The 24483-nt window shown below is 39.9% G+C and overlaps 1 protein-coding gene across 5 annotated transcripts in view; it reads right to left on the reverse strand.

The window, feature by feature from the left end:
* The window catches only part of STOX2 (storkhead box 2), a 150014-nt gene that overhangs the window by 8396 nt on the left and 117135 nt on the right, over nucleotides 1-24483 (reverse strand). For 3 of the 5 annotated variants that reach the window (XM_074822754.1, XM_074822755.1, XM_074822756.1), the window contains exons 2-3: nucleotides 11341-11493; nucleotides 1912-4177 (exon numbers count right to left, since the gene is read on the reverse strand). In XM_074822754.1, the coding sequence (XP_074678855.1) occupies nucleotides 1912-4177; nucleotides 11341-11493 (2419 nt within the window). Of the gene's footprint in view, nucleotides 1-1911; nucleotides 4178-5831; nucleotides 5955-11340; nucleotides 11494-18416; nucleotides 18464-24483 lie in introns of those variants that run through there. The other 2 variants (XM_074822757.1, XM_074822758.1) reach the window with 2 other exon arrangements.

Genomic DNA, 24483 nt, shown 5'->3' on the forward strand with positions numbered 1-24483 from the left:
GGGATGTGTGGAACACAATCATTATTAAAAGCTGCTTATCTATTTCCCTTTTGATCTAAACAAAGTGGTATAGCAGCACTAAATCCAGTATGCTCGCCATATTATCTTCTCTTGCTAGCTAAGTTTAAGATTAACATCAACAGAAATTTTAGCTTTTGTGTAAATAATTAGGGAAGGAAAGTCTGCCTTTGTGTTAACCAGAAACACAAGCTTGATATACAGCTAGCAAAATAGTAGTCTTAAGAACCGATTTTTATCCAGTTGACATCCTATCCTGAAGGTGAAATGCACTCTGCGGGGTGAGACAGTCTGAGCAAGAAGCAACCACCACCTTATACTCCCCCACAAAAACTGACTGCAAGTATAGAACTTCAACTAAAAGAAGAGATTACATTTAACAAAGAACAGCACAAATAGCCTCATACAACAATTGTATGTAAGAAAGATGCCAAGAATCTGCAGAACAATCGACAACAGGAACAAATTCAAAACCTTAAGTTTCTTTTTTAAGCTAGACTCAGTGTAAGTGGTACAATTTACTCAAATTATTTTTCAAATTTTTTACTCAGAAAAATTATACGTATGTTAAAAGCCTGCTCTAGTTTAATAATCACTGCATGCTCCAACAGGCCCAATAATTGCTGCCTTGTCATTAACATCAAGTGGGAGTAGCCATCAAATCCAAAGGAATTTATTCCAGAGAGACATGACTTTAACTGAAAATGAAGTTTAGCCCTGTGTAGAAGCAGGAAATCCTTCACATGCCTTTCTGGGAGCCTTTGCTATAGATTAAAAAAAATATGTAATTCTGAGGAATAAGAACACCTTTTACAGGGGAAAAAAATGACAAACCAACACAAAACCCAAAAAACCCCATTTTCTTTCACCTAATACAAATCCAGTCTTGGAGGTTTTATTTTTAAACACAGGCAATAAATAATTTAAGCTCAAGTATGACACTATAAGAGAACTACTACTGTAAATGATTTCTGTGTTCTTAGAGTCATTGTTCTGAACTCTGATGGGTTGCTATCCAGGGCAAACAAAACCAGTCAAGGTCCATTCCAGCAGGGACCTAGGACTGTCAGAGGTCAGAGAGAGAAGGAAGAAGGCTGAGTGAAGGATTCTTAACCTGGAAATGAGCTTGTGAAATCTCCAGGGCAGGGAACACACCAGCAACTCTCTCATCCCTACACCTGCAAGATTCCTAGCACACTGAGACTTCCATGATGTCTGAGATCCCTGGAATGGAAATGACTAACCAGCACCACCACTTGCAAACTTTTCCCAAGTGTATTAGGCAAGGCACCTCTCTCTCTGCTGATGCAGTGCTGGGTCACCTCTGAAGTTCAAACATCCTGAGCACTTTCAGCCTTGTGGGGCGAGTGGCTGTTCCAGTCTCACCAGTTTGGAATGGTGATAGATACACTTCAAAAATTTTTGAAGAAAACAAACAAAAAAGCCCAAACCCCCAAAAAATCACTTTTTTTTGCTTGTTTGTTTTTTCATCTGAGCCAAGGATTATGCCACCTAGTCATGTCTAGTCTTCCAATTAGTCTTGTTGATGGTATTTTAGAGGGAAAGGGAAGAGGGGGGGGAAGTATGCAGAAGCTCCTCTCTTCTATTCTAAATGCAAACACAAGTTTAATACAGAAAAAAAGGATACAGGAAGGTTTTCAGCAAACAGAAAATGAACTAATAGAGAGTCAATGCCGCACATGGTCATTGGTTTCTTACGGTATGTTGGGAAACCCACACATCTGGATAGCTGATTCCAGAGCTGTGGAAAATAGTCTGAAAACATGTGAAATTGTTTAATACAGCCCTACGTCCTGTCACCAATATCACACACACATTACTATAAATGGAACTTTCTAGTCTGTAAAGCTGCAATGAATGTGACAGTCCTACCGTGGAGAGTTGAACCCGCTGTCCACAGTAATGCTGCTGCTGTCCATGCTGTCCAGGCGGGCTGAGTGGGTGGCTCTCTGGTTGTTGCTATTTTCTGTTTCCTTCGGGGTGAGAAGAGTAAGATTTTTCTCAAACTTTCGCTGCAGATCTCTCTCCTTTTCTCTCTCTAGGAGCCATTGCATCGTACCAACATCATCCCTGTTCTTTTCTTCCTCAGCATTTTTGTTGGTTCCTTCCTCTGAGTCGTCGTCGTCAGACACATTGTAGTAGTCGAAGGAGGCCTCCTGGTTCCCAGTTGTCTCTTGCTGTCTCTGTGAAGCGGGAGTGACTTGTGTGACTGAGGTTACTATCGCTTGTTCAAGTTTCTCACATCTGACTGGCAACGTGTCAGGGGGGGTCTTTTGATGGGGCTTTAGCAGGGGTGTGCTAGACTTATGGTAACTATTCACAGAAAGAGTGTTGTGCAGGGGTTTAAAGAGTGTATCCTTGCTAAATATTTCTTTCCTTTTATCAAGGCTGCTTGACTCAGCGCTATGGTGTTGAACCAGCCGCCCGTTTGCAATCACCTCTGGAGTTTGGCCAGCAACCGCTGAACCACCGTTTGGGCCCTTTGGGGACTCCTCTTTGTGCACCCCAGGCTCCCTAGCAATATGTTGAGTCTGTCTTTCTGCAGGAGTCATTTTTTTGAGCCCATCTGTCCCTGTCAGCGTATCATGATCCTCTTTATTCTTTCCCAGTGGTGATGGAGCGGTAAGCACAGTCTCACTGGATGTGTTGCACTGAAAATAGTCATCAACTGCAGATTTTGTTGTGCAGGAGTTGAGCTCGCTATATGATGGCAAATTCTCTGCAGGCTTGCTTTGTTCCAATAGGCTACAAGAACTGGGGGTTTCTACGCTGCCACTAGCGATTTCAGGGATGCAAGTCTCTTTGTAGCTTGCAGATGAAATCAGAGCCCTTTGATGACTGAGAGACTGAGATGGCCTTAAAGTACTATCATCAATGTAAGTTTGGCTAGTCGTTTGGTCATCTGGGCTACAGCCTTCACCTATATCTTCAGGTGTGCCTAAAGTAGCTGAGCCCAGAGGTCCCTTGGAGTTATCCATGGATCTAGACCTTTCTTTAGCCTTACTGGACCGCTCATTCCTCGATCTTCTATCCTGTGTATGGCTGTGGCTCCGATGGACCTTGGAGTGGGAGCTTCCCCTGGAAGGTTCAGGGAAAGGCATTTCAGTTCTTCTTTTGGCCAGCTCACCAGACACGTCCCACTCTGGTGTCATGGGAAAGTGAGATTCAATCATGTTAGGATTGCTGTGCATTATAAAATTATCTCCCTTGTGTTCTATTATAAAACAGCCTTCCCGTGGGGATCGAGTCAAGGGATCATAGAACTCATACTCCCTTTCAGCAGGTATATCCAAATGAGAGCCATCTGATGGGTCTCCTTTGGACACCCGAGTCTTGCTGTGTGACCTCGATTTCCCATGAGACTTTCTGTGATTCCTGCTCTTTTTACTTCGTCCACTGTGGTGAGCTGAAGATCCTGCTTTGCTTCGTTGAGCTTTTTCTTCTTCAAGTTTCTTCATTAGTGCAGTGTGCCTCATGACATTTTCCACAGTCAAGTCTGGGTTAATGCGCCTGATAATCTCCATTTCTACCTCTCTAGGTATAGTGGTAGGGGTGTCCTCATCCCTTAGCGGCCACTCCTCTGGAGGAAACTGGGCAGAGAAATTTGCCAACTGTTTTGTCTTGTCCTTCTTAAAACTTAATCGGAATAATTTGAGTCCAAATTTCTTAGACTGCTTTTCTACATCCTTAGGCTTTGTGAGTGTCTCTGCTTTATAAGAAAAATTGACAGTACTTTTACTTTTCTCAGTAGGTGGGACCTGACATAACGAAGGAGGACAGTATGAGTCTTTACAGTCTTTTGCTGATTTCCTCTGTAGAGTAGATGCATGCATGCTGTGCATGTCTTCTCTGCAACAATGGCAGGAGTCGCAGTGGTTTTTGGGTAGTGTTCGGTCCCTGACGCATCCCGAGGTGGAGGGAGTTATAGTTCCTTGTTGTGGAGAGGTACATTGAGACCTGTCAGGTATCCTCTCATCCAAATGGTACCATTTACTGTTAGTTCTTATGAGAGATGGTGTTATGAAGTAAGTCTGTGGGGTTACAATGAAATAACCATCCGGAGTTGGGTATATTTTCCTCTCCCGCACAAGCATATTCAAGGTATGTCGAAGGATTTCTGGACTGGGTGTTGGAACTCCTAGAAATGACAGTAAAAACATATCAGGGAGTGCATAAAACCATGCAGGACTCTCTGGCTCCCCACTCCCCAGCAAAAAGCTGTTTCTTCCAATGTGCAAACTGGACTATGCTGAACAAACAACTTCAGTAAAGCACTTTGTTAGGCATTCTCTTGTCTGTTTTTCCACTTATCTCCTACACTTCAGACATATCAATTATTAATTAAATAGAAAGAAGGCCATTAATGGAGTATTTTTAAAAAAAAAAAAAAAAAGAGAGAACTAGTCACTTCCATTGCACAGGTGACCTTAAGCTACAAGATGGAATCACTGGAAATCAAAGGGTGTCAGGGGAAACATTTCACTTTTATTCTTCTTCCAACTAAATATTTATATTCCAATTCACCAGAACTATTTATTATAATGCCCAGTCATCTATAAAACAGTGGTTATTTGTATGCCTAAGTTGTTTTTCGATGGAAGAGTACTACACAGAAAAAAAACCATACTCCCAAACTGCCCCTTTATCACCAACTCGATTGAACTGACTTGCTCTCCCATTAAAACACGTTTCAACTATATCAGCTGCTCCAAAAAAGACATGCTTTGAATACCACAGTACATCTTACCCAAACAGACTTTTCCACTATGCTGGAAGTTATATATTTAGCTCCTAAAAATTTGCTTCTCAGAGTTCCTTGCCCTTTGTGTGAGATGTGAGGGACACTGCTTAAGTGCATATATCACATACCGAGAGAAGGACAAATATGACAACCTTCATCAATGCCACATTAGCCACATGGTAGACTTGGCATTGTGAGCCCGGTCCTTTCCACTACCACTACTCCTGCCGGCTTCAGCGGTGCAGGACCAACTCTTCAATACTTTATTGTATAATAACCAAGTTAGCATGCTGTGCATAGGAAAAAGTTCCATCTAGAGCTAAGGAAAGAAGTGGTTTATAGTTCACAAGCTAGTTAAAAAAAACCTGTTTATGCTGAATAAGAAATAAAAATCCTTCAAAATTTTCAGTGGAAAAAGCTATCTTCAATCAATACATTTTGTTGAACTAAAATGCATTTTAATTTTAATTTAATGCTGCGTACTGACCTGGTTTACATTTTTAGAACTAGAGAAATATTCTTCAAAAGTTTGGATGGTCTATTTTAAACTAAAGCTAATATTATTTACTCTGGTTCTTAGTTTTATTTTCAAGGAAACTGATTTAGAAAAAAAAAATAGAATTAGAGAGTAACTTAGGTTGAAAGGGACCTCATGAAGTCATCTGGTCAACACCCCTACTCATAGCCAGGCCAACTTAGATCAAGTTGGTCAGAGCCTTGTCAAGTCAAACTCTTGACTATCTTCAAGAACAGAAATTCCATGGAATCATGCATTCAAAAACATTTCAACAAAGTATATGCTTTTACAAAAATACTTCATGGAAAAATCTCAACCAGGTGTACCTGCCACAAACACAGTATCTTCAGTAGCACAATAGTCTCTGGTCACCAGTTCTTCTCCCACATGTCAAAGGCTGGAGCCTGCAAGCTCACCGATCTCCTTGTCTTAGCAAACATGAGGATGACAGCAAAGGCTCTGGCACTATGACCAACACTCCATCAAAAGATTAGCAACAAGAAATAGAGAAGTTGTACTAATTCCTTAACTCACCCTCTTCCTTGCTACTGGGTTGCAGGCAACATAGTAAGTATTCTTATGTCTGGCTTTGAATGTTGTTTGAATTTAGAGACATGACCATACTGCTCACATCCAGTAATATCTGTAACTAAAAATCTTACAATGGAAACAGCAAAGTGTTAGGAATAACATGGACACATGAGTGAAAGCAGTTACAACAGAGAAGGTTCCACGGAGGATTACATAGGGGCAGTAAATATATTTCATGCACAGTCCACAGAGCTGAAAGACTGGGGCCAATCCAGACAAAAGAAGTAAAGGAGATAAAGAAAGGATATAAGTTGAGAGAATGACACTGAAAATTGGAAATAATATGCAAATGAAATGGAGAATCAGGAATGTGCATTTTCTCCCTCAAATGTGGGTGTCCTCAATTTATGTGATAATTCTGTTGAGAGCAACAAAGACCCCCAGAACTGCTGGATGAGCAAACATGCCAGAAATAGCAACAGATGGGAAAAACTGAAATCCAGAGAGCTGGGGCAAAAAAAGGCTACCCCTCCCTAGCCCAGAGTCTCTCTGGACTGAAATGAACATGCCGAGCTTCCTCTGGATTGTGAGGCAGTGGCAACTGGAGAGCAGGCTGCCCTCCACATGAGCTTTCAGTAAAGCACAGGAAGATGAAGAGAGATTTCAATTTCCATAACAACCAGCAGTCATCATCTAACCTCTTCTTTCCTGCAGTAGAGCTGCTGTGTCTGCTTGGGTAACACCACCCCTTTTACATTATGCCTTACATCACCACAAGAAGAAGATGACCCCGAACTCAAGCTCACATACTTCTCCATCCTGTGCTGCAGGGTCCAAACCCGGTCCAACTGAGATGCACTTGCTGTGCAGCAGCCAAACTCTCTGCCTCTACAGAAACAACCTGACTGATCCATTGTATCTTTCAGGAGCTTACATGTAAATACGTCAACACATACTTACCTTTGTCTGCAAGAACTAGGTTCTTCATCCTTACTTTACTTAAAGACTTTTCTTAACATACTGTTTCAAGAACATTGGAACAAAAATAAAGGAGAGGAAAACATTCTCCTGGGAGTTCACAGAAAACTTAGGGAAAGAGATTGAAATGGGTCTTCTGATGTTCTACATTAACTTAGGCAAAAATGCATTGCAAATACATGGTAAAAATAACGATATGTATTTTTTCACCCAGTAAACCATAATGACTACAATGTGGTGGGTAAATGAGTAAATCACTGGATGCACAGTAGTTACATTAATTAAGTCCTGTGAATAGAGAATGTGCAGATAAACACCAATTAAAAAAAAATAGTGTGCCTGGGCAGTCGATGATGCTGTAAAGTTAATTGTGTCAGCCTTCTCCCTGGAGTTGGAGACTATTCCTTTTATCACTCCCAGCATACAGTACATCCCTGTGGTTCACTAAGCCAGCAGTGACGATGGCAGATGCAGACCTCTGGAGCACAGCATTGCCAGCTAATGCTAGCTGTGGGTTTTGTTCAGATTATCTTTCAGGTACTTAGAAAAGCAGAAACAGACCCAAACTTGAATTAGGCTTTCCTGCATGGTAGACAGGAGCAGTGACACTACTCTGGCTCCCATTGTTGCTATTTTAAATACAGATTTCCTGGCTTTCTCAAGACCTTTCCCTTTTCAGCAACCCGTCCACATCATGTCTGTACCTAACCTACCCCACTGCATTCAGGAGTCTCCTTATGGTCTCCCTTCCTCCATTAAATAGGAACAAGAGGAAAAAAAACAGTAGTTTAGAGACTCTAGCATTTAAAATATTGCATGACAGCAGTGGTGTTATTTAAGATTATGTAGTGGTTTAATAATTCAAAAGCAGAAACTGTCTGGACACTGAATCATCAGACATGTACATTTTCTGCATCTCAAGAGAGTCTACTATGCCATCCACTGAGCTTCCAGACAGAAGATTATGTCTTGTTTGCTGCTCACAAAGAAGACTGACCTAGAGTGAACTCAGTTAATGTAAGACACTTAAGTGCTACATATACATTTCACATATTTAAAGAGTGAACAGTTATAAAGGTGAACATCAGAGGAATTTGCCAGCTTTCAGAAAACTGTTCACTTCAAAAGCAACCTAGTCCAATACACACGTATTTCCTACACTGAAATTTTGAACACCTTAAAATGATTTTAATAAGTATGTGGGCAAAATTGGGGAAAAAAAGTCCTTACTAAAGGCAGCATAGACTAAGGCTTGATGTTTTCTTCAGCCAGGTTCATACAGATAAGAAGGTCTGGCTGCCATACACAGGAACAGAGGTTACATTCTTAGCTCCTTATACTAGATTTCAAAGATTTACATTTAATGTATAGGATTTAAACCACGGTCAATAAATTATAAAGTAGGGCTGTACAAACATCTCATTGTTTAATTCTAAGTTAGAATAATGGGAGCACGTGCAGCAGGAGTCCTCTTGCTTTTTTAAAAGCCTGACAAATAACAAAAGCCACAAATAAGATGTGCATTATCATTACAAACTTTTTCAATAAAATAAATTCATGAAAAATACATCTGAAGTAGTATTTAAATGGTGTTAAATCTGCTAAAATGATTTTCTCCTGAGCTGATGCTAAGGCTTAACAAGGGATAAAAGAAATACTCTGATTGGCTCATGAAATACTAGTTAAGGATGTGGAGTGGTTGCTATGTGATGTTATAAATAATTAGCATACCTTATTTCAGATAGAGCCGTGGCCCAGATTTATGCCTGCACAATGGCTCAGCAAACTAGAGGGCTAGACTGCAAGTGTAAGACCCTGCACTGAGGAAAGAGGTTTATTATTCTTAGGCAGTTTGAGAATAGCATCTGGGGTCTTAGGAAATTTACACACGCCACAAAACGCAGTGAAGCATCTGTTCATTAAAAAACAAACAACACAGGCAGACAAGTGCTGCTACAGGGTGAGATACAGAGAGGTTATGTGACAATGACAGATACATCTACACTGGAAATGCTCTCCTCTCTCTCAGAGCATCAGTACCTAATTTGGAAAAATAAACTATCAGAATATGGGAGGACATCAGATGTTTTAAAATAGCCACAGTGAATACAAGGGCTCAAAAAGTCATAGCTGATTTATGAGAGACTTTGGGCAGACAAGTGAAAAATATCACTCAGCACAAGAAGAGATTCTGTTTATTGGAAAGGACAACTTTTTTTATAAACCTCATACACTGGGACAACATGTATGTTTGCTATGTTAAACATGTCATGGCTGGGAGAGAAAGGCATTTCTCTAGAGAGGAGAAAAAATTGGACAACAAAGGGCAAGTTATTTATTTTTTCCAAATAATTTTCTTTATGTTTTGGGAATTGAAGTAGATAAAACAAGGCTCTCCTTTTTTTAATCTCAGACTTGAGAAATGCACATGTTCATGGCCAGTGGAAAAAAAAAGAGGCAGCAAGAGACTGTACTAACTTGCCTCAGGCTTCTGAGCAGAGTCTACACAATAATCCAGCCTGTTGAATTATTTTTGATGTATGGTTCTGTCCAGAAAGAACAGCACAAGACACCAAGTCAACTGATAATCACACTATCAGAAAACCCAAGGGATGCCACCAATAAATTATTGTTTCCACCATGCCATAATGTTTATATAAAAATATTGATAAATAATTGGAAAAATACTTGCTATCTATGGAACTCTTCTAGTACATAGCTATATAGAAAACATGACTTTGGAAAAAATCATCAAAATGAATTAAACTAGAATTATAATTGTGAATTTTGCTTTTTTTGCTTTCTATCCCTTACAGCTTTTACCACCATTTTCAAAACCAGCCAAGCATACTGAAAAATACCCCTGAAAAACAAAACCACAAATTGGAACAGAAAGCCAGTATTTAGAAACTATACTTGCAGTAATTTTTTCCAAAGTGCAAATATTAAATGTCAGACAGAATTGTTTATTCTGAACACAGCTCTCGATACAGAATTATATTTTAAAATCTCAGAACTTAGTACCAACTATAGCAAAAGCCATGTAACCTTCAAGGTTTTAAGTAACACTTGCTCCGAAATGTAAGCAAAAAAATTCAAAACATCAAAACATAGCTATGCTTAGGCTGCCTAGATGAGGCAGATGCATCAGTAGTTTTCCTACTGAAGCATGTTTAATTAGCTGCTTTTTACAGCTATAAAAGAGGGACAATAGAGTAGCTTGTTCAGAGAATTGTAAACTCAGGCACAAAATAGTTAAACAACTTGCCCAGGATCATACAAAGCACAAGTGAAAAAGTTGTGCTCTCCTGAGCAGTAAACCTCTGCCCAATGCTTTTACACCACATCTTGTCTCTACAAGATGCATTTTGCATGATTCACCAACTCCAGATACAGACTGCCAGTAGGGAAGTAGCATATTCAAGAGTACATTCTTAATATAGGTTTCCTTTTTTTGATGTTACAGTATCTTTAATCCAAGACGTTTTTGTTTTACCACTTAATAAATACTATCAAATGCAGACAAGAATATCTTCTGAACAGTACACCAGCATTTATGAACACAGCATGTGTATCTATGGCTCTCCAAACCTTTTAGTCATGGAGTTACCAAGTTTTTAAAAAAACCCCAAAACAACCAGATTTAAAGATTTTTTTCAAGCAAGGGCGGTACAGAAGCAAAACCCAGAACTGTGTCCAAGAAGGTTCTTAACACCCCTGGAAACCAGGCTGACAACCTCCTTTCAGTTTAAATATAACTTCTCCCTGAAGCAGGCACGTCATTGCCATTGGACTTTATTACTTGCATCAGGCCACAGCAGTTTTGAGAGCGTGTGCTAGGTGGAGGAAGACATGCAGTATGTAGAACACCTGCTCTTTAAGAGACAATGCTCTACACAGAGACATACCTCCATGAGGTTACCTCTGTGGATACTGGACAATGACACTTGAAATGATTGAATGATGTCAACAGAGCTCTTATGAGTTAGCTTACAACTGGCTTGAAAGCCACAAGGTGGAATAAGTCTGCTCTGGCTATGATGCATGCTTTGTTCTCTATAACTACTAAAGAAGTCCTAAACTCTTTAGACTATGATGATAAGGAAGGTTATTTTTTGAGAAAATAACAAAAAAGCTTATTCTGATACCAGTCTGAAAAAAAGAAACAAGCCAATACAGTTTGCTGTTTAGTACCTCAAGTAATTTTTAATAGCTACATAAAGTCAGGAATTAACCCTGCAACATGTATCTCACATGAATGGCCCTGTCAAAGAGAACTCAGTTCTATGTTTAAGAATAAAGAAAAGGTAGGATTAGAATCCTAAAGCCTCCTTTTACTTTTGGGTAGTATCCCAGGACTAATCAATATTCCCATGCAGAAAAGTGAAGAAAAACAGACTACCAAACACAAAAACTCCCTCTTTTAATTAAGCAAAAAAAATAAGCAACCTTTTGGGTAGGGATTGGGGATTCTTTAACTGCCCTTTTACAGACACGCACCCACCTGACCAATGACTCATTAATGTCCAGTTACCTGGGAAGCAGGTTGTTAGGTGCTCCATTAGTGCTTCTTGTGTGACTTGTTTCCGGGCAGAGTTCATTGCTGAGATGGCCAGGCAAAGGATTTCACCAAGTGGAATAAACTGTGACTGACTGATGGGAGACATGCTGATGGGTGATACATCACCTGGAAAAAGACAACAGATGTGCAATGAAGCGTGTTTAAAAATCTGCTCATAGAACAAGAATGCAGAGATACAATTGGAGAAGATGCACACAGGTCAGCTCTGTAGTTTTTGTACTAGGCTGGGAATAAAAGTCCTACAATGGAGAACCATCCAACAGCTTATTTCAAAACTTAGACATGGTGAGCTTTAGAAAATGGGAGATACACACTGTGCAGACATAGTTTCTCAAAGGGTACAATAGACAGATTCAGAAAAATGCCAACAAATTAACACTTACAGTTGCAAAACCTTTTGCTTGAATATCCTACTAGGTAACTGTGCAAACAAAATAGTTGCATGTATTTCTCTGGACATAAAAGGGGAGATTACATTCCCCTTTCAAAGGTTAGTAGTTACAGATCACCCACCATTTCCACTTGATAGAGTATTTTTTCTTAATAGTAACAAAGATCAGAAAAAAATGTTGCTAAGTTAATGAATAACATTTTCACTCTGGTGATAAAGTGCAGAACACTCTTTAGAGGCACAAAAGCATCAAACACCTTAAAATTGATACCCTCAACAAATCTCTCCTGGATCTACATGTCAAATTGTACAGACTACGTATTTATTAGAAGTTTTAACAGTTTCAGGATGGCTTGAACATTAACTGTTGTAACTTTTCTCATGTTGTCTTTAAAAATAATTCATTAACCCATTCTTTAAAAATTCATTGAAAGATCTTAAAAATTAAAGTTATAGGAGAAATTACAATTTGATAATACAAGCATGACTACACAAATACACATATATATGTGCATTTTAATGTACCTTATATAAATACAGAAATGCTTTTAGATTCTGCTCTGTACCTCCTCTTGAAGTGGTAACAGTTCCCCAATGATCTCAAACAGAAAGAAGCAGCAGGCTAAAAGATTTCCTTTGCCAGCGGAAAAGGAATAATAAAAAGTAACAGACAGAACAAGGGGTGCTTGACTACGAATCCTCTTCTGGCCACAGATCAGTCAATAGCCAGGGATTAAATTTTACCTAAGTGGCTTTGAAATCTCAGGAAAATCCCCCTATTTCTGCTGTCACAGAGCAATACCTTGTGATCAATTCAGGAACCAAACTACTGGAAATTAATTCAAATTCAAACTTTCCTCCACTATTTAGAGAATCTAATATTTGCCCTATTAATTCTATATTCCTATTATGTCTACTAGACAGGAACAGCAGTTTCTAAAACTGATTATCAAAATGCATTTAATCTTGCATTATACTTAGCACTTTAGAAAAAAAAAATTGGTGGGAGTAGCAAATCGCGTAACTGCTTCAGTGAGATTTATGAGCAATATTTTTCAATACAACAGCTGTACAATCTATTGTACAACAGTGATACACATTACCCAAACCACAGTGATTTAAAATACACATTTGTGCTACGCTGTCTCCTGATTGCTTCTGCTTCATCAGGCCTGACCAGATCAGTGCTGCAATCCCAACACAGCAGCATCCCTCCAGCTTCACAGTGCACCCCAAGATCCTCCTCACTGCTATCTGACCACAGAATGATGACCTTAAAATATAACCTTTTCTGGACATTTTTATTCATATTCACCTGAAAAATTCATGCCACGTGCTTTACAGACAATGGTAATCAAAAAGATCATAGGCAGCTTACAGGGAAACATCAGAGATGCGCTTTCACATGACTTGGGAGCAAACACCATTTGTCCCCTCATCATTTGAGAATGGATAAAGAACACCACAGTTATTATATTACTATTTACTAATTATACCTGCTATCAGCTTAAACTTGGTCATAGATGGATCTTTGTAATCAGCCAGACACTCAAGTTTACCAACTTCGATCACCAGTCACCATGCACTTTGTGTAGGAGATCAGTTGCTTTAATGATTAGTTTCATGACTAAAAAGCATCAAAATTATGATAAGAATTATGCAGATTTAGCTAAGCAATTTAAGAACTTGATGTCTTTTACACAGAGATGATCTGTGTCATGGGTATCTTTGTGAGCACTACTCAATTCAGTTCACTGCGATGTCATATGGATGAGCACATATTGCCCTCAGTTGAGGTTTAACCCTATCAGGTTCACTGGGCACTTAAATGGGCTCCCTGGGTAGCTTTAGGGGCATCCAGGCGAAAGAGAAGTAACTTCCTGAATGGTTTTATTTGGATCATCAAAGACCTGGCAACTTCTTAAACCAAAGCACCGTGGCAAGAGTATACTTGTGCCTACTCCCAGCCACATGCTCACACTGCCACCTACGCCGGCACCAGGATGGGAGAGCAGGAGGAAGACCTCTTTCTTTTCCTTACACGTGGAAGAATGATATTTAGGATGTAAGGAATGGGCCTTAATACCATAATCAGCTTCCTGAGTGGGAAAGGGACTTGTGGAGGGTTATACATGAAACCTAGTAAGTGCTGCTAATTAATGCAGGTTTGCTCTGCAGCCTCCCAGCTGGCCCCGGAAGGAGGCCTGGACAAGAACCCAAACCAGTCACTCTGCTCACCTCCAGGAGCAGCCCGTCCCTCTCCCCTGGCTGACAAGAGCCTGTGGAGATCCACCTCTGTGATGACTCACAGTCACGACTTGTTAACTTAAAACTGGCTAAGTACAAGTTAAGAAATAATAAAATTTACCTGGATTTTAGTAACCTTGCACTTTGCACAATCTTTCCTTTCAAAGCAGGCCTCCAGCATGGAATTGCTTTTCTAGGTTAGTGTGCAGAAAACATTCAGTCTGCACATTTGACCGCTGCCAGTTGGGCTCCTGTCAGTAGGAACAAGCCAAGACTTTCCACTGAAATACTAACTATACTTACCATAACTTATCAATATAAAACATTCAGTATCAGTTCCTTAATGTTAACACAATCTCTAGTGAAGCATGTTATAGTTAGTGTATGCCAGGGTAACACACATCCTGTTTGCAAATATTTGAGAGCTTAACAACCATTTAATTAACTATAAAGATGACTATAATTGCCTATAAAATCATAATTTAAAAGGCTTTAAATGCAGTAGAAATGACCAACAAATACTGGTTTATGAGAGAGTCTTTCTTTCTGTTTTGTAAGGGACTACTGCCAGTTAAGCCTTACTCTTCTCCACTGAGTGCTTTTCAACCTTCTTCACTATGACAAGGGAACTCTTGTTTCACCTCTGTTGTGCCAGAATTACCTCCATAGCTTGTCCATAACTATCTGCTGAAGATAATTACTGGCTCTTGGTTTAAAAAAGCTCACACATATCTGTAAAACTTTCAGCAGACCTAATGATGGAAAGCCAAACCCCCCTCACTCAGGGAGGCTCTAATTTGCCAAGTTTTATCTTAACTACCCTGTGGCTCTGGGAAATTACAAGCACTCTGTGGTTATAGTTAAGTGAACAAACTTCTTTGATGCACAACAACAGAATATATCTTGTGTCTACAAATTAATATATTAACATCAATTATGTGCATAAATACTGTTTAGCCTGTTGAACAGAAGGTTTACTACAACTTCTTTAGGAAAGATCTGCTTAAAAAAATCAAATATGCTTTTCCTAATTTTTCTTTTGAAGACCACATCACTTACATAAAACATCTAGCATATGGCTCTTGTTAGCTCTGACTGATGCTTGTCTCAAGCAGCTTTCTTTTGAAATCAAATTACTATCCTTGATTTTCATATGTTTATGTTCCCAATTAAATGAAAACTGGAGCTCAGAAAGCAGTTTTCACCAGCTGACTGCATGTTTTGTTTAAATATGATATATTTTTTTAAATTTTACATACATTTATTTTATATATAGTTTTAGCTCTGTTTCTGCAATGTCTTTCCAAACTTTTCTCTAAAGAATTTTAAAAAAACAACATTTTCTAGACTTCTTGTTTTAAGTGGCACTTAATTTTCAAAAATGTCTAAGCACATAACAAATAATTAATGGGATTTGTCCTCGTTTATGCCTTAGGGATTTGTAGCGCTACCCTGTGGGGAAAAAAATAATTATTGTTACTTAGAACAAAAGATTATGTAGCACATAAAATCAACACATAGCTCTTACATAGCACATTTCTTCAGTGGATTTCAAAACATTCTGAAAAACTGGGTAGCCATAACTATCCTTAACATACAGATGAGAAAGTGATAGTCTGTAACAGAGCTGGGAATGAAAATTCACAAATCCTGAACCCATATCAGCCGGAACCTTTCCTGTGCCAGTTTATTTAGTGTCTCTGTTCTCTGAAAGTCTGGGTACCCCCATCTTGGGAGAAAATGTGGTAGACTACATTCTACACCATGTATCATCAATTAAACTATCAACTACATACTGATGACAGAATTTTTATTAGTGATTCTGCTGCTGGAAAGAAGTGACCTGGAAGCCAAACTCCCTGCCTCATGAAGTTTGCAAGAAGATTGAAAATTCACCTCTTGACTTATAAATGGAACCAATTCAGTCAAGTCACTGTGAAGGAAAATTAAGGACATTACAGTGCAAAGCCACACTATATTAGAATTTATACACACAATTTCCCTGAAATGGGGAAGAGACCCTCTGATTACACTCTGTATCCTGTAAAATATAGGAAGCCAAAGCCCAGTTTCTCTTCTCCATTCAGCCTCTCAAAGCCTTTTTAACCTTTTGTTTCCTATGGATCAAGGCAAACTTTAAACATGATTTTTAGCCTGGTTTCCACAGGAAATTACACTTGCACAATCACAGTCTGTGTGCATGTATGTGCCAGACAGGTCGAGCCTCACTAGACAACAGAGATTCTAAAATGAGTGTTTGCTATGCATGCTCCATCTGCACAGAGCTTCAGGCATAGCCACCTCCCACTAGACAGGAGAGAATCCAGTCAAAAGACACTTGTCAAGGGAAATCTGACTTTACTACTTTTACTGCTTACAGAACTATGCTATTAACCATAAAACATCAAACTAGAGTACAGTAACTTCACAGCACCTCATGATTATTTATAGTGGTGGTTGCAACAGAAATCTCCTACAAAAAATTTCTTGCCAACAGCCTCTTCTGGTCAACACTCACCTAATGATTTCACTCAGCAAAGAACTACAGAAAGGTCCTTTTCAAACAGAAGGTAGCTAACAAAACCAAAACTACTGGTAATGGGAAAAAAAGGGGCTCTTCAGCCGAGAATATTATCACTTTTTTTCCAAGAAAACTGTAAATGAAAAGCCTCTTCTAGTAAAAGCACATTTTCAGATTTACTTAAAGAAGGAACAGATGCTGAAGAAATTAGATGTCTGGCCTGGGTTGCACATTACCCCTTTTTCCCCCAAACCCCAATGTGACTGAATCACTCTAATTATAGAATACTTACATAGATGTAGCAACAAAACCTATCTTATGTGAACTCACAACAATGATATATAATTGCCATTTTAAGCAGACGTTTCCACCTAATTAAACAACAAGAGGGAACAGGAAGAATATGCAGATTTCTGTGGTATTACCCAGATTACTCTGAAATACCTTGAATCTGCACTAGCACACTAACACAGAAAAGAACACATTTTACCAGCAAAATCTGAAATAAACTAGAAGGTGTGTTGCTTGCACTGTTCTCAGCCATAGCTAAATCATCCTTTTAAACCACATTTCCTGGAGTATTTTATGAACAAACCTGCAGGTTGTGTTTACTAGACAGTTACACATATCAGAGGACTGTTAACAATAAGAAGAAAATACATTAAAGATTCGTCCATTTATTCCTGTTTAAGAGCAGCTTAAACAAAGGTTTGACAAATGCAGTAACACACATTCGCTAACCAGCAAGCTCCTTCTGCACCTCTGCAGGCACACCAGAACATAGCTTCCCTTGTAGACACAGATCATGAACACTTCAAGAATGTGATCTGGCAATGTGACCACTCTGATTCTAACCAGCCCGAATAAAAACCAGCAACCTTAATAAAAACCAACCATATGACAAACGCTTGCCTTTGAACAAAGTTCTAGTCCCTTGCCAGTTACTAACTTCAACCATGTAAACTGATCATTTTAATCGTTCGGACCCAGCTAAAATCATGATTTCCAGGTTCACCAAGTGGCACTAACTTTCAGAAACAGGTGCTAAATTGCCCAGTCAGCAGACTTGTCTTACATGCATTCATCCTGTGTATTTCCTGTGATTTAAATTTCCTTTTCTTTGTTCATGTCCTGTGGCCAGCTGCCTCCTGATCCAAAGTGATATCCCAGCACATGCTGCAACCATGATCGTAAAGTTTCTGCTGGAGCACGGAACTTTCCCAGAGGATTCAGTTGAGATTTTGGTGGCGTTGCTTATCCTGGAAAGGAGGGTGGGACTGTGTTTTTTTAATATATTGTGTGCTTTAGAATGTGTTTCCTCAAACAGTATTTCTCAAATGCATCTTTTTAATAAATACCCATGTCTATATTCCTGGCACACAATATGTTAAAAAAGGGGGACTTACCTGAACCCTTATGGTTTGGTTCCATGCTCCAGTACAGTATCCAGAGTAGCTGTGATGTAACAACAATGTGCATACTGGGGCTTTATATCACTGTGGAAGGTGGCTGGCTGCAGCACAGGTCAGTGCCACAGGTCCTGAAAGAAGAAAAACAAAGCATGCTTTTAGGCAGTAATACGCTGAACACCCACCTCTTAAAGCAGGAAACCGGGGCTTCCAGAAAATAAAAAATAATGCAGTATCTATGCAGGTTCACTGAAAGGAATGCTATTTCACACAATTCTCACATAAACACAAGAAATAAATGGTTAAGAAATGACAGGGGAGGTGGAGGTAGAGAATCTAAAAGGGACTACAAATAGAACTCCCACACAGTGTTTTGAAAACATCTCTCTCCTTTTGCCCTACTTCCACGGAACGGTTGGAATCACGTTCTGACACCACCCCCTGTTCGGAAGGCACTCACAGTCTTCGCAAAGCACCTCTCCACTGCAGTGCCTCAGGATTCTGCAGTGTCACTCCTCTTCTCCCTGGCTCTCTGCAAAGTGAAGTCATAGGAATGGATCAGCCAACCTGACTTCTCACTACCCTGCCCAGAATCCTTTGTGAACTGAAATGAGTCATCGCTCTGAAAAAATCCACGGCGCAACGTTCCAGGTTTCTCCCTCCGTCTGCACTGGCTTCTTTGTCTTTGAAACGAAGTGCCTCTGCTTCTGGAACGATGCCCAGCTGCATTGTACAGGATAACAAGCCAGCCTCCTCATTAAGTGGACAAGAAAGCTATTTACATGCATTAGCAAAGACAAGTTAAAGCTTTAACCCTCTAGTCAAGACAAAAAAATTACCCCAACTGTATCTTCCTGATGTAATACACAACCCCCCAATACACAAAAACACAAATGCACAGACATACGTGCACACACACACTTACACAGAGCAGTATTTTCTTAAATTATTCACTATTTACCATGACACTTACCAGTTTTTACTCTTTTGATTAAAAAGAAAGATTTATTGTTCTTTGTCAGTCCTGAAGAATGCTGCAGACCTGCACGTAACAAACAGCTCTGCTGTACACTGGATCAAAGTTGTGCTGCTGCAAACTGTTTATCGAAAAATTAGCAGCAGTGGACAAGTTCTTGCAAGCTCATTTTTCATTCACCATTTGGGCTCACAACAAAGTGAGCCCTGAAACCATGCCAGACAGAAAATGTCAAACTGCTCCAAGTGCCGAGAGCCAGCAGAGCTGCTTCAGCTTCTGCTGCTACTGACAAAGAAGGTAATGCTCAGAACGAGGTCACTGTGTCAGGATCTCACTCCAGTGCTAGGTTTTCCCTTGCTTGGTGAGGATATGCTATGCTAAAGCATCAGGAAAACACAGAAGAAGAGGTAGGAATAGCGTGTGGTGAGAGACAGATGCTGCTGTTTTGGAGAAGCACTGTTAGTGGTTTGGGGATTTTCTTTTAAGAAGGAAACACTTTAAATTGCCTTTACCGCAAAAGAACTATTTCTAGTTGTGATCTAGTCATCAAAATGAGAAGACCGATATGCAGAACCGGAGGGGCAAACAAAAAAAGGAGTGCAGCCACGAGGCATTTCTTTAAAGGTTCCTGTATCCTAAGCACTCTGTAATAGTTTGGAGCATAATCCATAAAATCCTGAAACACAGCACTTTTAGGACTCACCTGTGCTGTGCTGGAGCAGGCAGTTCTTTTAGGTTCTCCCCTAAATGAACACACAGGTGTTGAGAACTAAATGAAATACAAAGGTCACCACCTCCCTATGCTGCAAGCCCATGCCTTACAACTACCCTGGCAGTGAAAAAGAGCCAAACCCAGCCTAAAACAGGTCGATGTGAGTGTTTCAAGAGGACAAGTAAAATAACTGTGTTACACAACTAACAAACATCACTTTTGTTTACAGGCCTATGGCGATTGTTACGTTTGTAAATTAGCCTCTTTATAATATGGCTTTGTTGCATAAGGTAAGCTGGGTGCTTTGCTACACCCATAGTTACACAGTAGCCAAGATGTTAACATTAAAAGCTGGGCTTTTGCTATACACACAGTCATCAATTTCTGTGTTCCCTGAAAGGCCTTATTCCAGGAAATCTTCCTGCAACGTTACAGGAGTTTTGCCTTCCCTGGGGCTGCAGGATCAGCCGCAAAGCCTCTAATGAATCCAGCTTGGCATGTGCAGTGTTTGGGTCCCCCAGGATCATCCTGCGGAAACTCTTGTTGTTTGTCTGCTAAGCCCACACCCACTTTACAGCAACGAAACTAATTCCAAGAAGAAAAATTTCTGTGGGCTTAAAGGTGAATTACCTAAAAGCACCTACTGAAAGACAAAAGGAGCGCTCCGATCTGCTTTTCCTTTCCACCAGACAACATACGTCCAAAGCTAAATGGCTGGGCTTCAGCATGCAGTGCTGTTTCACACACGTGCACAAGTTCTTGCAACAGTACTCATGCTACTGGCACCAAAGTTAAAATACCGGCAGAAGAAAGATGCAGGTAATACCACAACTCAAATACCCTTTTCTCTCTAATTTCTCTAGCACTTGGAACCCTAATTATATACTCAGGACCAGCCTGGCTACTCTGAACAGACTAATACAACTGCAAACTCTTTGAGTGAGACAATTCTTCTTGGACGTGTGATGCCCCGCAGACACCTAGAATGCACTGAGCGTGCACATGCACATACATCTTGTGTGCACACTCACCCAGGCATGCTCAATTTCTCAAATTCATCAGCACCATCACACAGTCCTTTAATCAGTATTGAGAACACCAAGAAGTGCCTGACACCTCAAGCATGGCAGAGAGCAAAAGTGAGAGACCAGCAGCAGGGAAAATGTAAATGAGAATGTTTAGAAGAGCTGAAGTGGATGCATAAACCAGTGCTGCCATCACCAGTGATGTTACTGCAGCATGACCTCACAGGAGGCAGACCTAGCCAAAATACCACATGCACTTCCCAATCAAGGCAGCTACTCTGTTCCTCCAACCCACATCTCCTCCCCAGCACATGGCAGAAGTTGGTACTGAAACAAAAGCTGTCTTATTGACAGTGTACGGCATGAATACACCATATACTTCTCTCCGTATAATTCCATGCATGCACATGCATCTGAATAGACCAGTAGAGAATACAGCATAGCCTGAGATCGATCTCCATCATACACTGAGAAAGCAGATGATGTAAAGATCCCATTTTCTTCCTTTGCACATGCATTGTGTTGAACACAGACTCCTTGTCAAACTCCACATTAGCCTGCATACATCCTTGAGCCCTCCTCCAAGCCAGGGCCTGGGATTCCCTCCCTTTGCCATAGCCCTTTCACCATCACCAGAGTGAAACTCAAGAGGAGAAAAAGAATCTGCAAGGCAGGAGGTGGGGGACAGAGAGCAAAAAAGGTTAAAAAAAAAACCAAACACATTGCCAAAAGAAGCCAGGAAGGTTATCAAGAGCATGAAAAAATTCAGACTAGCCTGTACCAGTTTCAGTGGATCCTGAATTTCAGAGGCTAAAATCAGCCATCAGCACTCAGCATTCAGAGTCTGTAGCTGCAGCGAGTACGGTCATCTACCATTATGATTACTTCTACAAGAACCAACTTCACAAAGCAGGAGGCACCGAAACACCAGACTGGGAACACAACCTGTGAACCCTGTGGCCCCAGAAGAAACCAGACTAAGGAACATCAGAAAGATACAAACTTACACTTACATTTCTTTAGGAAATCTCTTCATACTAAAAATTTTGACATATTAGTGCTCCACTAATAACAACTTACTTGCAGTATGCTAATAAGTTCCACTTGGCTTACCTGAACAAATCTCCTGCTTCTTTAAGAAATCACTTAGGAAAACACAAGAGGGACCATGAGCAGGGTATTAAATTCAGCAATATCCCAACAAGTAATGCCCATCTGTTTTCATGCTAATGTTTTCTAGGAACTTAAATACTCTTTCTTTTTCCCCCCCCAACTGCTTACACCCCAATTTATTTGCAGAGAACATACCTCCCCTCCTTCAAATTTCATTCCACTGGCTTTAAAAAAATCATGCTCTTTTCATGTTCTTTCATATGTCTGTCCCTCCTGTCCCTTTAATCTTTATAGAGGAGTCTTCAACATTTACTCTAACTTATGTAACTTTTCTTTAAAAAGCAATAACCAGAATTCTGCACCATATTCTCGTGCTCCAGCTAACCTCTCATCTGCATCAGGTACAAAAAACTGAAATTTCCATACTTTTAGTGGAAATACCCTGCCCTATATATAAGAATGAAATCTACTTTTTTTTCACGGCTGTGCTACACTGGTGGTTCACTGTCACCCCACAACTGGACAACCGATTCCAGGTATCTTTTTTATGCTGGCTGCAACTAATGAGTTTGAAGCAAATATTCCTGGGTTTGACTCCCAAGACCATGATCTTGCCCATGATACTTTAACAGCTCACTCTGTGGATATGATTAAGGATCTCTGACCATCCAATTCTTATTTGTTATCTATTTTTTAAGCATCTCCACTGTATCACATGCTAAAAAGTCACAAAAACTAAAATGAAAAACAAACAATACTTTAAATGCAGAAAAGAACCATAACCCAGTGCCACACATGCTAATACAACTACTCAGTAAACTGCATTTGAATGAACCCATCAAGTCTTAACAGGAAAAATAAAGCAACCCACAAAACTCACTCCCCCAAAAGCCCAGTAGCTAAAATAATTGTGTTTTAGAATTTGACTACTGAAAGATGGTTCTTAAAGTTATAGTTCACTGGAAAATATGTGATATTTTAAACCACACAGAAGAATTCTCTAACAGATTTTGCAGCTAGGACCATGGGACGAGAGGGGAGAAGGGTTTGGTTGTTTGGGGTTTTTTTGCATAGAAACCTGTTACTATTAATTTGATTAATGTTAAAGCTATATTGTCATCGACCACACCACCACTCTACCCCCTCAAAAACAAAGCCTGCCTGTTTTCTGGCAGCAAACAGTAAATGCAAGGTAAGATAGAAGCATTAAAAAAAAAATCTGATACTAGAGGAGATTTGGCAAGAGAGTGCGCACATGAGAAACAAAAGAAAAAAAACCAAACAATGATAAATCTAGATGTTTTCTTTTAGTGTGGAAATTTTATAAAGACAGAGAGAAATACTCCTTTACAAACACTCCTGAAAGCACAAAACATGGCTGTTGAAACATAACAATCAGCCTGTCTTAGCCACATGTTCTTCACTATCCTCTTCAGTTTAGCCAGAACACATTTTCAGTGTGGCTGGGGATGCAGCAAATATTCAGCAAGAGTCTAGTCAGCAGCTAAAATTCTTGAAAGGTGAAGGGATGATTAGCAATAACCCAACACCACAGTGCGCCCTCTCTCATTTATATTGACTGCTGTAACCGTAGAAGGATTTTCAGCCCAAAGCTGATACTGCAGTGGTTACAGCTTTTCAAACAAATAGTGATGACTGGCAGGTAACTTCAAGTTAAAATAAGAACCTGCAACACTGAACACAAGTCCCATGGTACTGCAGCAGCCTTTAACAGCCCAGTTTTTCCTGGCTAGGAGAGAACTGATGAAAAGGCCAGGCATGGAATCAATTAAAATAGTGCCGAAGTAGTTTTAAAAAGAAAAGGTTAGACACTCCAAAGACTTAGCAGTTGAGAGTTTACTGGGTCATTTTTTCCCCTGTGGTGGAAAGCAGAGTTTTCACTATGGCTGGAGTACATTTAAGAAGATGTACTTTAATGCTTATGACATCAAAATATCTTACACCCTAACACATTAGGTAGCTATACTAGAATATTCTGCCCCTATGCTCTACTTGCATGGGGTAAATGCAGTGGGCCTGTTTCCTGCAGTGGCTCAAAATACTTCCAAATTCTGTCCTTTGGTCTCCCCTGTGTGGGGATCAGCTGTGAGGATGGGAACATGGGAAATGCCATGGCACAACAGTTCAACAGTTCACAAAATCTGCTGCATCTCTCATGCTCATTAAGCATCTTAGAGGAAGCATCAGAAAACCAACTGCACACATTGCCACTAGTGTATACTGCATCTTAAAGGGAAATGCCCTTGTTCCAGACAGAAACTGTTCTTTTGAGATCCTCAAGGACCGGCAGCTTTTCAGTTTTTCTCCCAATTAATATGACTATCAGCAAATGCAGCGATCAAAAACTACCTCCCCAAATAAATGACAGTACCTGGAACCAGGGGTTCCCACAGTTCAACAACTCACTAGATTAAATGTTTCCTCCTATTCATTTCACATCGGTGTTGCTTCTTAATTTTATTGAGCACTCGTTTTATTACAGGAAGCAGTAAACCAAAACCCACAACAGGCATTTTACTGCTATTACAACAGTAACACCTCCCTACCTCCTGCTCTTTTCTTTTTTAAGTGAAATTTCAGGAATCTCCCTGAACATCTCCCTCTACATGAGCCATAAAACCAAACACAGTATCCAAAACAAGGATAAAATTATCAATTGCACAGACAGAGCATATCTAAT

The sequence above is a fragment of the Strix aluco genome, chromosome 4 (genome assembly GCF_031877795.1).
Source record: "Strix aluco isolate bStrAlu1 chromosome 4, bStrAlu1.hap1, whole genome shotgun sequence".
Classification (NCBI taxonomy): Eukaryota; Metazoa; Chordata; class Aves; order Strigiformes; family Strigidae; genus Strix; species Strix aluco.